The 13128-nt window shown below is 45.6% G+C and overlaps 1 protein-coding gene and 1 long non-coding RNA gene across 2 annotated transcripts; one reads left to right on the top strand and one right to left on the bottom strand.

Annotated features, from left to right (window-relative positions):
* Positions 1 to 1487: 1487 nt before the first annotated feature.
* Positions 1488 to 12174, bottom strand: LOC114234842 (serine protease 52-like). The gene is made up of 5 exons (XM_028159406.2): positions 12027 to 12174; positions 7661 to 7856; positions 6797 to 7038; positions 5331 to 5473; positions 1488 to 1766 (listed from the first exon to the last, which is right to left on the bottom strand). Exons 1-5 carry the CDS (start codon positions 12151 to 12153, stop codon positions 1500 to 1502), a joined length of 975 nt encoding a protein of 324 aa, XP_028015207.2. The 5' UTR covers positions 12154 to 12174; the 3' UTR covers positions 1488 to 1499.
* Positions 12175 to 12291: 117 nt separating this feature from the next.
* Positions 12292 to 12825, top strand: LOC129149439 (uncharacterized). The gene is made up of 2 exons (XR_008556332.1): positions 12292 to 12481; positions 12768 to 12825. It is a non-coding gene; the product is annotated as an uncharacterized LOC129149439 (long non-coding RNA).
* Positions 12826 to 13128: the final 303 nt, after the last annotated feature.

The following is a 13128-nucleotide window of genomic DNA, read 5'->3' on the forward strand; positions in this document are numbered from 1 at the left end:
AGAGTGATACATTTTTAACATTTTAAGAAATGCCAAATTGTTTACATTACCACCAGCAAAGTAGGAAGGTTCCAGTATCTACACATCCTTGCCAATATTGTTATTGTGTGTGTTTTTTTAATTATAGCACTTCTGGTTGATGTATAATGGTATCTCATTGCAAATTTAATTTGCATTTCTCTAATAACTAATGATGTTGAGTATATTTTCATATGCATATTAGCTATTCACTTTGGATTGTTTTCTTTCTTATTATTGAGTTGAGGAGTTCTTTATATATTCTATCACTCTGGAATTTTTTATTGCTTCTATTACACCAGTGATTACATTGTTCATTTTTACAAGACTAGTTGTCCTTCTCAATGTATATGTTGGGGACAGACAAGGGTGATAATTCACCCAAGGTCAGAAGTCCCTGCACTGGCACTAACCTTGGCAGCTGCTGTGCCCACGGCCTGATTGAGCACACAGGTTGGACAGCAAGTGCAGAGGACAGAGTTTGCCTCCTTCCATCTCTGTCACTAATCAGAACCATGCCCTTGAAACTGTGCAGGAGGCCCTATCTTTAAATTCTCTTTGTGACTATCCAACCACAGCAACTGAGATTTTAAAAAATGGGTCAAGGGACCTTAGCCTGCATCTTGGAATCTCTCTTGGAAGATGTATTTGGTCCCACTGGAGAAGACAGAAGCCAAATTCAGGTGGAAAGCTATGGCAGCCCAAAACATGGTATGCTAATTTAGCTATGAGGTGGGCAAGAGGGACCCTTTCAGAAGAACTCTCTGATGTTTTGAACTTGGCTAGAGACAGATATATAGCATCTTCTGGGGAGGTGGGGATGGAAGAGTTGTTCTTTCCTGTGGAAGAAGAGGCAGCAGCTACATGCTACACTGTGAATGAGGGTGAATGCTTTCCCACTGTATCTCTAGGACTTTTCTATTCAATGGTTTCCTGACTCTGAATCTTAGCATCATTGTGCATGATCTATAAGAACCAAAAGCAACATTTATGGGGGCTCTGGACCAGGTGGTTGATATGGAAGCAAAGGAGGATAAAGAACAAGGATCTTTCTGTAAACCAAGTCTGTAGGTCTGAGGGATGAACTGCAAATGAGGGGAGAGGAGCTGGATTGTTTCTTATTTCAGGAGCAAAAGAAAATTGAGAGCTGCCAATGCCTTTGGAAGATGAAATAAGTTGTGGAAGGATCCCTGTCTCTAAGAGAGGAAAGAACAGGCTTTCTGTTTCAGAGATCCCATGGAGGGATCCTCCACCCAAGCCTGTGGAGGGGACTCAGGCTGAAATTGGTAACTTACCCCAAGATCCAGGGGAACAATAGGCGTGGTTGTGGGTCCCGGGTTTTTTAAGCACCCCTATATGTATATGATTACTTCAGGCACAACTAATCATATGAGAATCCCTCCTCACAGCCTTCACCATGCCCTTGACCTTCCTCCACAAACTGAGAAGGACACTTGGTTTTGAGGTAATACAGTGTTTAGTCACAGGGTTAATAGAAGCATCACAAAATAGAGAAACAAGATGGGCGATGGTGATAGAAGCAAACTGTACCCAGAATCTGGCTCATATATGTAGGGCCTTCCTGACAGGTTGGTCTCCACATTAATCCATAAAAGGTAATTAGCCACCTTCGTGTACACTCCAGGCATATTCTTCCGGCCACAGCCCACTCCCCAGCTGACAATGCCCAGCTGGTACCATATGTTTTTGTCCTTTTTCTGGCAAACCAGAGGTCCCCCACTGTCACCCTAGAAGAGAAAAGTTGTTTGGGAATAGAAGGAACAGTAACAAGTTACTCCTATAGCCTATTGTGTAGGCACCTGGTACACACAGACTTTTGATGAGCAGACATTTTAAATTTTGATTAGACTCTCCAACTACATGGCTATGCTCCCAGATCTGTGACTGTCACAAAGAGTGACAAGCAGTTTGGTCAAAAGCAATGATGATAAGTGACAACTTGGTCATAAAAGGAACATCCATCATCACCTTCATCTAGTTGTGTGCATTCATTTTAACATACAAAGAAGTGATTTGCTAATCCATGTTGCCTCTAAGCACTTTTTAAAATTTCAGAATTCTTTCAATTGTCCCTCTGCCAGTTTACTTCAAAGCCACTTTCAGCCAGCCCAGATTGCTCTTTCTGGATTGTTCACCACAGCAAAAAGTGAAGACACAAACATAAAAATCCGTTGTGCCCCATAATAGGTCATTGGTTGAATACAGCAGGCATACCAACTGACATAGTGTACGTGATTTCTAATTCCAACCATGAAGAGGGAACTCCTTAGTTAAAATATTACATTATAGTTTAAAACATGAAATTTTAAACAATTTACACTTTTAAAAATATCATCTCACATCTGTCAGAATGACCATCATCAATAAGTTAACAAACAAGTGCTGGCGAGGATATGGAAAAATGGAACCCTACTACACTGCTGGCGGCAATGAGACTGGTGCAATCGCTGTGAAAAAAAATTATGTATTTTCTCAAAAAAATAAAATGACCTGCCATTTGACACAGTGATCTCACTGCTAAGAATATATCTGAAGAATTCCAAAACACCATTCAGAAAGAATATGTACACCCCTATATTCATAGCAGCATTATTTACAATAGCTAAAGCCTGGAAACTGTCCAAGTGTGCATCAGTAGATGAGTGGATAAAAAAGCTGTGGAACATTTACAAAATGGAATACTATGTGGCTGTTAAAAAGAAGGAACTCTTGCCTTTTGTGATAGCATGGGTGGACCTGGAGGTTATTATGCTAAGCAGAATCAGCCAGACAGAGAATGATAAATACCATATGAATTCACTTATATGTAGAATCTAATGAACAAAATAAACTGACGAACAAAATAAAATATGAGGCAAGGATACATGGAACAGACTGACAGATATCAGAGGAAATAGGATGAATGAATGAAGGTGAAGAGATTAGCCAAAGAACATTATGCATAGCTATGGGCACAGACAACAGTGTAGTAATGGCCAGAGGGAGGGTTGATGGGGGCTGGGTGGAGGTGGTTAAATGGGGAGGGGGGAGAATGGGGAACATCTGTAATAGAGTCAACAATAAATAAAAGAACATCATGAAAAAGATTGCCAATAATTACAAACAAAAACAGACATCATTGACATGAAAATTGAGGCCTACTCCGCCTTTTTATGCCTCCACATCTTTGTACCACTTTTTAAATTCTATTGAAAAATAAGGTGTCTTCAATAAAAATTAAAAAAAAGTCAGAAAACTCAGATATGGAAAAACATGAAAAAAATCTCATAATTATATAAATAATTAAATTTATACATAAACACACGATTGTGTATAAGAAGAATGTTTCAGGTAGATTATGGGACTCTGTAGCAATGGTTTCTCTGGGGAGTGTCAGAGGTAAACTGTGCGCCAGCTTCACCACTTGAATTTTCTTTACCAGGTACTCAGAAAAATAAGTGCAATAAATAACATTTGTAATTCCAACCACGCAGAGGAAACGCCTTAGTCAACTTGCTACATCGTTATGCATTACTATTTTACAGATATAGGATCAGGCGGTACATCTCATTTCATAGCTTACAAAGATTTATCTCTGAAAATATTAAGTGACTCAAAAAAGTTGAAAAGGGGCACCATTCAATAATATGCAACAATCCTGATGAAAAACCATTAACAAACAAACAAACAACAGGACATGCTTTCATTTTTTTTTCACCAGAATGTTCTCAGGAAGAAGTTGCTGTACCTATCACCTTACTTGGAACCAAACTCTCCTTTACCAGATTCTTTGAAGTCACTGGAGAATCCCATGACCTTTCTTTAAAATGAATTACAATCACTTCTCTGGAGAAGGAAGGATCTCCATGAAAGACGCTGAGCAGAGCACAGTCCAGTTAAGAACCTAAATTTCTGGAGCCAAACAGACCTTCATTCCAATCCCAGGGTGAAGCTTCAGCGGAGAGAATGTGAAAATCTTCCTCAGTGTTTTAAGGTTTGGTTTTTGTGCTGGTGATAATAACTGCACGTCTCCTGCAGGACGGCTGTGTGAATGGAAGGAAATGAAATGTGTGTAGCACTTAGCCGGGCCCTGATGCGTGGCAAGCCCGCACTCATGGTAGCTCTCAGCACCTTTGTGGTTGATGAGCAGCCAAATCTGGGCACTAGCAGGCTGGGCAGCTGGCATTGGAGCCCCATTTCTGCTGGAAGCCAAAAGATGGCTCTAACCCCAGAAGTCAGTGTGCCTTCCTTAGAATTCTGGGTCTGTAATTTACCTCGCTGGTGTGTCCTCCTCAAGACTGTCAGCTTCTGAGCCTCAGTCTCCCCATTTGAAATAGGCCTGCTTCCTAGAGCCAGTGCTTAACCCTTTCATGTATTTGTGGAAGCGGTTTGTGTGCTATTGAGCACCAAACAGGTGTAAGAGATGGTGATGGAGAACACGATATTCACAGCAAAATGAGCCAGGTCCATGTTCCCACTCCTTTGCCCATCAATATGCCCTCTACATTTCTCCAAGTCACCCCTCTGATTCTGAAAACTTCTGCCTGAGTCGTCCCCGAGGCCCTACTCAAGGTTCGTGTTCCTCCTCTACCGTGCTGTGCATTGAATCAATTTCCACAACAGTTCTACAAGGTGGGAACTCTTAGTATTCCCATTTTACAGATGATGAAATCTGAAAGGCACAGAGGGAAGTCACAGGCAGTAGGTAGAGAAGCCAGGAGAGAAGCTAGGGGAGTCTGGACCCCCAACCACTACCCTGCACAGCCTCTGTTTGGTTACAGAGCATCTGTACTGGGTTGAAGATCATCTCTCTCAAATTCACATCCACCCGGAACCTCAGGCTTTGACCTTATTTAAAAAAGGGTCTTTGCAGATGTAATTTGTTTAAGATGAAGTCCTATTCAATTAGGGTGGGCCCTAATCCAACACTGTTCTTTTAAGAGAAAACAGAAGAGACATGCACACAGGGGAGAAGACCATGTGAAGAGATGGAGGCAGAGGTTGGAGTGATGCCCCTATAAGCTATGGAACATCAAGGATTTTAACCACCAGAAGCCAGAAAAGGCAAGGAAGGATCCTCCCCTGGAGCCTCCAAAGGGAGCGTGGACCTATAGATACTTTGATTATGGACTTCTGGCCTCAAGAGCTGGAGAGAATACATTTCTGTTGTTTTAATCCACCCTCTTTGTGGTGGTTTGTTACACCAGCCTTAGGAAACTTATTCAGGAGAGGAAGAGGGGAGCCAGTTATCCTGGAAAGGTTGGCCAGCCCTCTGTGCAGCCCTTTTCCCATCAAAGGACCAGCTCCATTACCTGGCAGGCATCCTTCCCACCATGAGGGTTCCCAGCACACAGCATGTTCCTGGTGACCATAGGCATGATATGGGAGCACTTTCTCCATTTGACCAGCTGGATGTTGACTTTCTGCAGCTCTTGATGCACACCTCCCAGAGGAACTGACCCAAAGAAGAAGCAGATGGGGAGAGGACCCTGAGCTCAAAGTGGTCCCTTTGAGTAGAGGTCAAGCACCCACCCACATTGTATCTTTTCACCTCAATGACAAGGGAACTTCCCTATGGTCCAGAGAACAACCCACATGTGGACCAAGTAAGGAGAGGGTGGGAAGAATGGCCAGCAGACTCTCAAGCCTACCCTCTCTGAATCCAGAGGTCCCCAGAACTGGACCCTACTGAGTTTCAGCCTGTGTGCACCATCTTCTAGCCCCGTGCAAGTTTCCAGTCTCCAACTAGAGGCTAAAAATATGTTTCTTTTATATCCACAAGGATGTAAAGAGATCTCATAGTTACAAGTTCTGTCCTGGGGCTCACAATACATAATGGTGGGCTTGAATTGTGTAAGGGCTCATGAGGAGGTGAGCCCAACACCTAGAATATTCACTCCCCAAAGATGAGGATAGTTTTGTCTTTGTACAGTGTTGCTGAATCCCTAGAACTTATAATACTGCCTGGATCATAGAAGAGGATTAATGAATATGTGCTGGATGAAGCATGAGGAACTTTACATTAGGAAGGTGGCCCTTTTTAAAGCTCATGATAAATTTCTAAGGGCAATTCCCAGGAAATCTAATGTAGCTCTGAGCTTGGGGTCCATGTGGGAATCCGATACAGCCACTGGGGCGACTGCTGGGAAGAGGACCACTGAATGGAATACATTTTTTTTTCTGCTCTGTTGATTATGGGGCAAGACACATGTGCCAAGATGAAGGACGAAGGTCACCATCTTGTGTGGCTGGGAAAAGTGGTGGGAGTAGTTTGCAGGTTGACTCTATAAAGACAATTTCACATTCACTTTATGCCTTTCTCCTTGATCTGTGATTTTGAAATGTTTTAGCCACTGAGCCCCTTATCCCAAAGGCACAGAACTGACATCATCAGTTGGAATAGAACTGCACAGGATGACATGGGTATGGATTTCCTTGAGCGCAGTCCATTTTGACACCCCATTTGCCCATCAAGATGTCCCTCTACATTTCTCCAAGTCACCCCTCCGACTCTGAGAACCTCTGCCTGGGTCATCCTGAGGCCCTATTCAAGGTTCATGTTCCACAATCTGGACATAAAACTTGCTCCAGGAGGCCAAGAAGGCCCAGGAAGGACAGCTCCCATGTGAACTTAGGAGAAGGTTCATCATGGAACCTTAAAGACCCCAAATCCACCAGGCAGCCTTCCCTGGGCCAGCAGAGTCTGCAGCTTTTTGCTTCTCCTTGTAAACATCAGCCAGGGTGCTACTCTCCGGTGGACTGAGCTACAGTAACTCACTGGTAAGGCCCCATCCAGACACCCAGCAGTTTCTCCATCTATGTATGTCAGTGACCTCTGAAAGGCAGATGGGGACTTTGGTGACACTCAAGTGAAATGGGGATTGGAGCAAGAGTAAAGCGATGTCATTATCCAAGATCCAGCTGTCAAAGTAGGGGTGGATAATTAGCTTGTCCACTTTCATCCTTGTCAAGTTCATGGTGATATCATTTCTGTTATCGTGTATGATCTCCAAGGTAGATCTTATTTCAAAACAAAAGGAAAAAAGGGTAAGTGATGGAAGAGCAAAAGGTGAATCTTATGAGAAAAAAAATTTCCACAGTCTGAGGCTCTGATCCTGGGAGCAAGGGAGGTGGAGCATCTGGGGCCACACCCTTGGCATAGAGCCAGGTGAAGAGCCCTGACTGGGCAGGGGGAGACAGACATGAGTTCTAGGTCCACCCTGTTGGCAACAACTCTTGGCAAATTTACTTATAAATTTCATCAACAAATGTCTTGGAAGCCATGCTATGCACAAGTAATTGAGAGAATTGTCTCTGGATTTGCAACAAGGGCTGGACTAGCTCCAACAAACACCTGGGAAGTTTCTCAACAATACTGATTGGAGGATGTAGGCTAAGACAGCACCTCAAGAGCTGCTGCTATGCAGCCATTTGGGTCCTACACAGCAAGATATAAAAGCTCCTAGAAGGAGAGCAGTGTCTCTCCCACCTGCAAAGGGTGATGTTTAACCACAAGGGTGTATATTTAACCTCCTGGTAACTTCTATGACAAACCTGATGGAGGCTCCAGGAGCATACTAAGCAGGTAGGAGCAAATATTCTACCACACTGGTTTAAAAAGAAGTCTGTTTGCAGTACTTACATAGTTTTGTTTATAAAGCAGTGGGATGCAGACAGAATCCACCACTCACTGAGAATTGATCCTCCACAGAGATGTTTCCCTTGGTCAAAAATATTCACCTGCCATGGGAACTCTGAAATGTCTGCAGGCTCCCCACCCATGATTTTCATAATTTTTGGTTTTTTAGTTTGGGTGTATATTGTTTGGCCACATGTCACTAAAAGCAGAAAGAAGAAAGAGGGTCAGAACCCAAGAGTCAAGGTTGGTTGGATTGGAAGAGACTTAAAGACAAGGTCCCTTCTCCTAGCCCCTCCCCTTCCTAGCACAAAGATAGCAGTGGCTTAGCCAGGGTAACCTCAGGTTTGAAACCCATCAGACAAAGTGTGCCCCCAGGCCTGCCAATGGTGCCACAGTTGTAAGGATGTGCCTATGAAGAGCAATGGTGGTTGCCTTCACCATAGCTTAGCTTCTTAGATGGGTCTCTCACTGAGGGCCTTTTGAGTCACTTAATATTTTCAGAGATAAATATTAACCACAACCACAAGCCTTGGGCCTGGATCTTGTTGTTGCCCCCGAAGAGGGAGAGCCCAAGTGGGCATATTCATTTATATGAAATTAGGCCTCATTGTCCTCTGAAAACAGGGCCTTGGTATATTGTCTTGGTGTAGAACATTCTCCTCAGCTCTGGACAGATATCTTCAAGGGCCTCTCACATGGACCATACAGTCACCAGAAATCTTACAGCTGAGGGAAACTGATCAGCCCCTCCTTTCCTCACTGGTTCCTCTTCCAAGTTTCTGACTGATTAGTGGTGCCATCTTTCATCTAATTTTAATTCTAGAGATTATCCCAGTGGAACCTTGAAAGGAATAAAAATTTGGCATTTCCTATGTAATAGGATTACTTTGACTTCTTTCAATGTCTTTGAAATGTCATTTGAGTCATGAGAAAAGTAAACATCATAAAATATAAACTGTTGAACACTTGCTAGTTGCCAGGCACCATTCTGTTCTCTCTAAAACAAAGTATCATGTAAACCCCATGAGGTAACTGAAATTACTATTGCCCATTTGAAAGGTGAGACAACAGAGGCAAGTTTAAGATTAGAATATCTGGCTAAGACCCAGCAGCTACCATATGACTGAGCTAAAATCTGAAATTGGGCAGTCTGACTCCAGAATCTGTTCTCATAACCATGGGGCAAACTTCCTTCTAAGTGTTAACCATGTTTACTCTCAGGAAGAAGGCAGTGACATTAAACACTTTTCACAAGAAAGTATAATGTGAAAGGTATATCTATTCAAACCATCTCAACACCACCACCCACATGTATCATCATCCATCACATATCATCCATCACCACTACACAGCCCCATGCCACTACCTCACCTCCTGCCTTCCACTCTTGTTCCTGCATGGTCTGTCCTCTGTACCAGACAGAGCACCTTTCTCAAGTGCCTCTTATTTCTTGCTCTCCCATTTACACTCTCTGATGGCTTCTCATTGTAATGAGAATAACAGCCAAAGTCCTTATTGAGCCTCTATGGGCTCAGTGTGATCAGGGCCCTCCCCACCTCTCTGGGCCCACCTTTCTCCTGTTCCCCCTTCCCACTCCTTCTGCCCCAGCTGCACTGACCTGTCTGCCTCTGAAACATAACAAGAATCATCCAGGGGACTTTGGACTCGCTGTCACTTCTGCTTGGAAATACATATCCTTTGTATCAGATGGGTCTTAATGTGTGTCTGGTCGTCTTAGGAAGGCTTTCTGTGACCATCTACTACAGAGTCTCAACAACTACCTGCAGACCTTCCATCACATTAGCCAATTTTGTCTGCCTCAGACCACTTAACAGGAGCTGAGATTAACTTGTTTATGGATCATTTATACATTAATACTTCCTTCCCCTCACTAGATAGTAACATTGCTTAAGGGTAGAGAATGAATATGCCATTCTCTGTTACAAACCCAGCTCCTAAAACAGCTCCCAACATGTGGTAGAGGTTTGATATTTGTCAACCAACACATTGAACATAATGCAAGCTCCATAAATTCTCAGGATCCAGGGAGATAAAGCCAGCATAGGTGTTAATATACAACCTTCATTATCTATATATATAAAAGCCTAAGCAACCAGTCAACTAGTCAACTGCTTGACCGGTCAACTGGTCACTATGATGTGCACTGACCGCCAGGAGGCAGACGCTCAATGCAGGAGCTGCCTTCTGGTGGTCAGTGCGCTCCCACAGCAGGAACGTCGCTTAGCCAGAAGCCAGGCTCACTGCTGGTGCAGCTGCGGCAGTGTGAGCCTCTCCCACCTCTGCGGCAGCACTACCGAGTGGCGGCAGGTGCAGAGGGGTCAGGATGAGCGGGAGTGGCTTGGTCCTCGTGCTGGCTTGGGTTCCTCCCCAGCTGCTTGCTGCTTCATGCACTGCTACATTCCTCAGGGGATGTCAGACTGCTGGTTTCGGCCTGATCCCCGCAGGCCAGGCAGTATGACATCCCTTGAGGGGTCCCGGATTGCAAGAGGATGCTGGTTAGGCTGAGGGACCCCACTGGTGCATGAATCCGTGCACTGGGCCTCTAGTCTTATACTAGAGGCCCAGTGCATGAAATTTGTGCACGGGGGTGTGTGTCCTTCAGCCCAGCCTGCACCTTCTCCAACCTGGGACCCCTCGAGGGATGTCCAACTGCCCATTTAGGTCTGATCCCAGTAGTATCGGGCCTAATCGGGCAGTCAGACATCCCTCTCACAATCCAGGACTGCTTGGCTCCCAACTGCTCACCTGCCTGCCTTCCTGATTGCCCCTAACTGCTTCTGCCTGCCAGCCTGATCACCCCCTAACCACTCCCCTGCCAGCCTGATTGATGCCTAACTGCTCCCCTGCCAGCCCGATTGCCCCTAACTGCCCTCCCATGCAGGCCTGGTCACCCCTAACTGCCCTCCCCTGCAGGCCTGGTTCCCCCACAACTGCCCTTCCCTTCAGGCCCGGTCACCCCCAACTTCCCTCCTCTGCTGACCTGGTCACCCCTAACTGCCCTCCCCTGCAGGCTTGATTGCCCCCAACTGCCCTCCCTTGCAAACCTGGTCCCTCCCCTGCTGGCCATCTTGTGGTGGCCATCTTGTGTCCACATGGGGGCAGGATCTTTGACCACATAGGGGCAGCCATCTTGTGTGTTGGAGTGATGGTCAATTTACATATTACTCTTGTATTAGATAGGATAGAGGCCTGGTGCATGGGTGGGAGCTGGCTGGTTTGCCCTGAAGGATGTTCCAGATCAGGGTGGGGTTTCCCTTGGGGTGTGGGGTGGCCTGGGTGAGGGGCCTGTGGTGGTTTGCAGGCCGGCCACACCCCCTGGCGACCCAAGCAGAGGCCTTGGTATCTGGGATTTATTTATCTTCTATAATTGAAACTTTGTAGCCTTGAGCGGAGACTAGGGCAGGCCAGGGCGGGCAGAAAGCTTGGCTTCCTCCGTTGCCGGGGAAACCCACGCCTCCTGCTTGCTCCGTGGCCACAGCCATTTTTGTTGGGATTTATTTATCTTCTATAATTGAAACCTTGTAGCCTTGAGCGGAGGCCAGGCAGGCCAGGAAGCTTGGCTTCCTCCATTAGCAGGGAAACCCAAGCCTCCTGCTTGCTCCGTGGCCACAGCCATCTTGGTTGGGTTAATTTGCATACTTGCTCCTGATTGGCTGGTGGGCATGGCTTGTGGGTGTAGCAGAAGTACGGTCAATTTGCATATTACACATTTATTAGATAGGAAAAGCCTAATATGCAAATTGTCCCTGTGACTGGGTATTCGACCAGGGGGCAGGGCCAGCCGACCAACCACAGGAAGAGAGGGCCCAGCCGGTGGCTGGCAACCAGCAGTTGCTAGGGACCCTGCCCATGCATGAATTTCATGCACTGGGCCTCTAATATTTATATAATGCCATGGTTTTGCATTAGACCAGTTAGGCTCCACATGAGCCTATAGAAGGTATTCTAGGAGAAAGCAGCAGGGAAACCCTTCCTAGGCTTATACTTGGCCTTAAAGCTGCAGGACATGGCCAGGTGGCACCTTCAGCTCTCAGGAATGTTTGCTTACATTGGCCATTCACTCTGGAAAACTCTGGTACTTACCACAGCTGTTAAATACACACACACACACATACACACACACATGGTTCCTCCACATATAACTTTAAAGTTTGGGGTGGTGTGGGAGCAATTATCTGAAAATCTGGTCTAGGCACCCCTCCATCACATTCACCTGAGGGACTTATTGAATGTGCAGTTCCCCAGCTCCCACCCAGAACTAGAGAATCAACATCCTAGGACTTGACCTTTTGAACACAGCTCCCCTGTGCTGTGAGGCACAGACACAAGAACACCACGAGAGACCTACATGCCAGGGAGCTGTGTGCCCAGTGCAGCAGCAGGGCGATGGGTAGCAGAAACACTGCTCTTCCATCCTGTCCTTGGCCATGGTCTCTACTCAAACCAATGGAGAGACTTCTGCTGAGATGGTACATAGTCAATTCAGGCCCACCCAGTTGTGGCTTTGCCCTCTGTGCTTGGTTTCTCTCAGCCCAGCTTGACCTCTGAGGTCACAATAGGGCACTGGGTGGAGCTGGCAAAGTCCAGTCAAAGCATCCAGCTGGTGCCCTGGACCCAGAACTTGATGGTTTACATGAGCCAGTCCTCTGAGATAAGGATGTCAGTGTGGAACTGGGAGGCCATAGGGAGCAGAAGGGGAGGACTCCATACCAGTCAGGGCATCTCAGATTCACTAATGTGTCAGGACAAAATTGCTGAAGACACTCCCCAGGAGAAAGGATCTGAGGCTGCTGGTCCAAACAGGTCAGATCAGATACAGCAGAGTGAACACAGACTCAGACTCCTACAGAGCAGAACTCACATCGTCAGTGGTCCTTAGGGAAGCTACTGAGCTCTGAGCCTCAGATTACTCATCTGTAAAATGGGGATGATAACAATACATCATTATATTGTTGGGAGGATGAATGAACTAATTATGTATTCTAGCACAGGACATGGCGAACACCAAGTCTGTGATTTTAAATCTCTATTAATTTAATCTCTCCTAGTGTCTCTCTCTACTAATTGCATCTCTATTAATGTCTTCCAGCAAAAGAAGGCATGATGACCAGCACTTCTATGAATAAAACAGATCCATTCAGAGATCAGCCGCAGGGTGTAGTTCATTCATTTGTTTGTCCACTCGGTTAGTTAGTACTTTTTGGAACCCTTTCTATATCCAAGCTTGGGGGTGGTGCAAAGATGAACAGTACTTGTTCTCTGTCTCCTAGAAGATCTCATTCATCATGGAGAGATGTGAGCAAAGACACCACCTTAATGCAATGGGGGAAGATATTAGTATCATAGGGAGTTGTGGAGGGACACCCAACCCAATCTGGAAGGAGCACAGGTGTGTGGTAAGTGGGGGTCGGGGAGAGAGATAGAGGCCATTAGGGAAGATTCTATAGAGG

Source organism: Eptesicus fuscus, chromosome 6 (assembly GCF_027574615.1).
Source record: "Eptesicus fuscus isolate TK198812 chromosome 6, DD_ASM_mEF_20220401, whole genome shotgun sequence".
Taxonomy (NCBI): domain Eukaryota; kingdom Metazoa; phylum Chordata; class Mammalia; order Chiroptera; family Vespertilionidae; genus Eptesicus; species Eptesicus fuscus.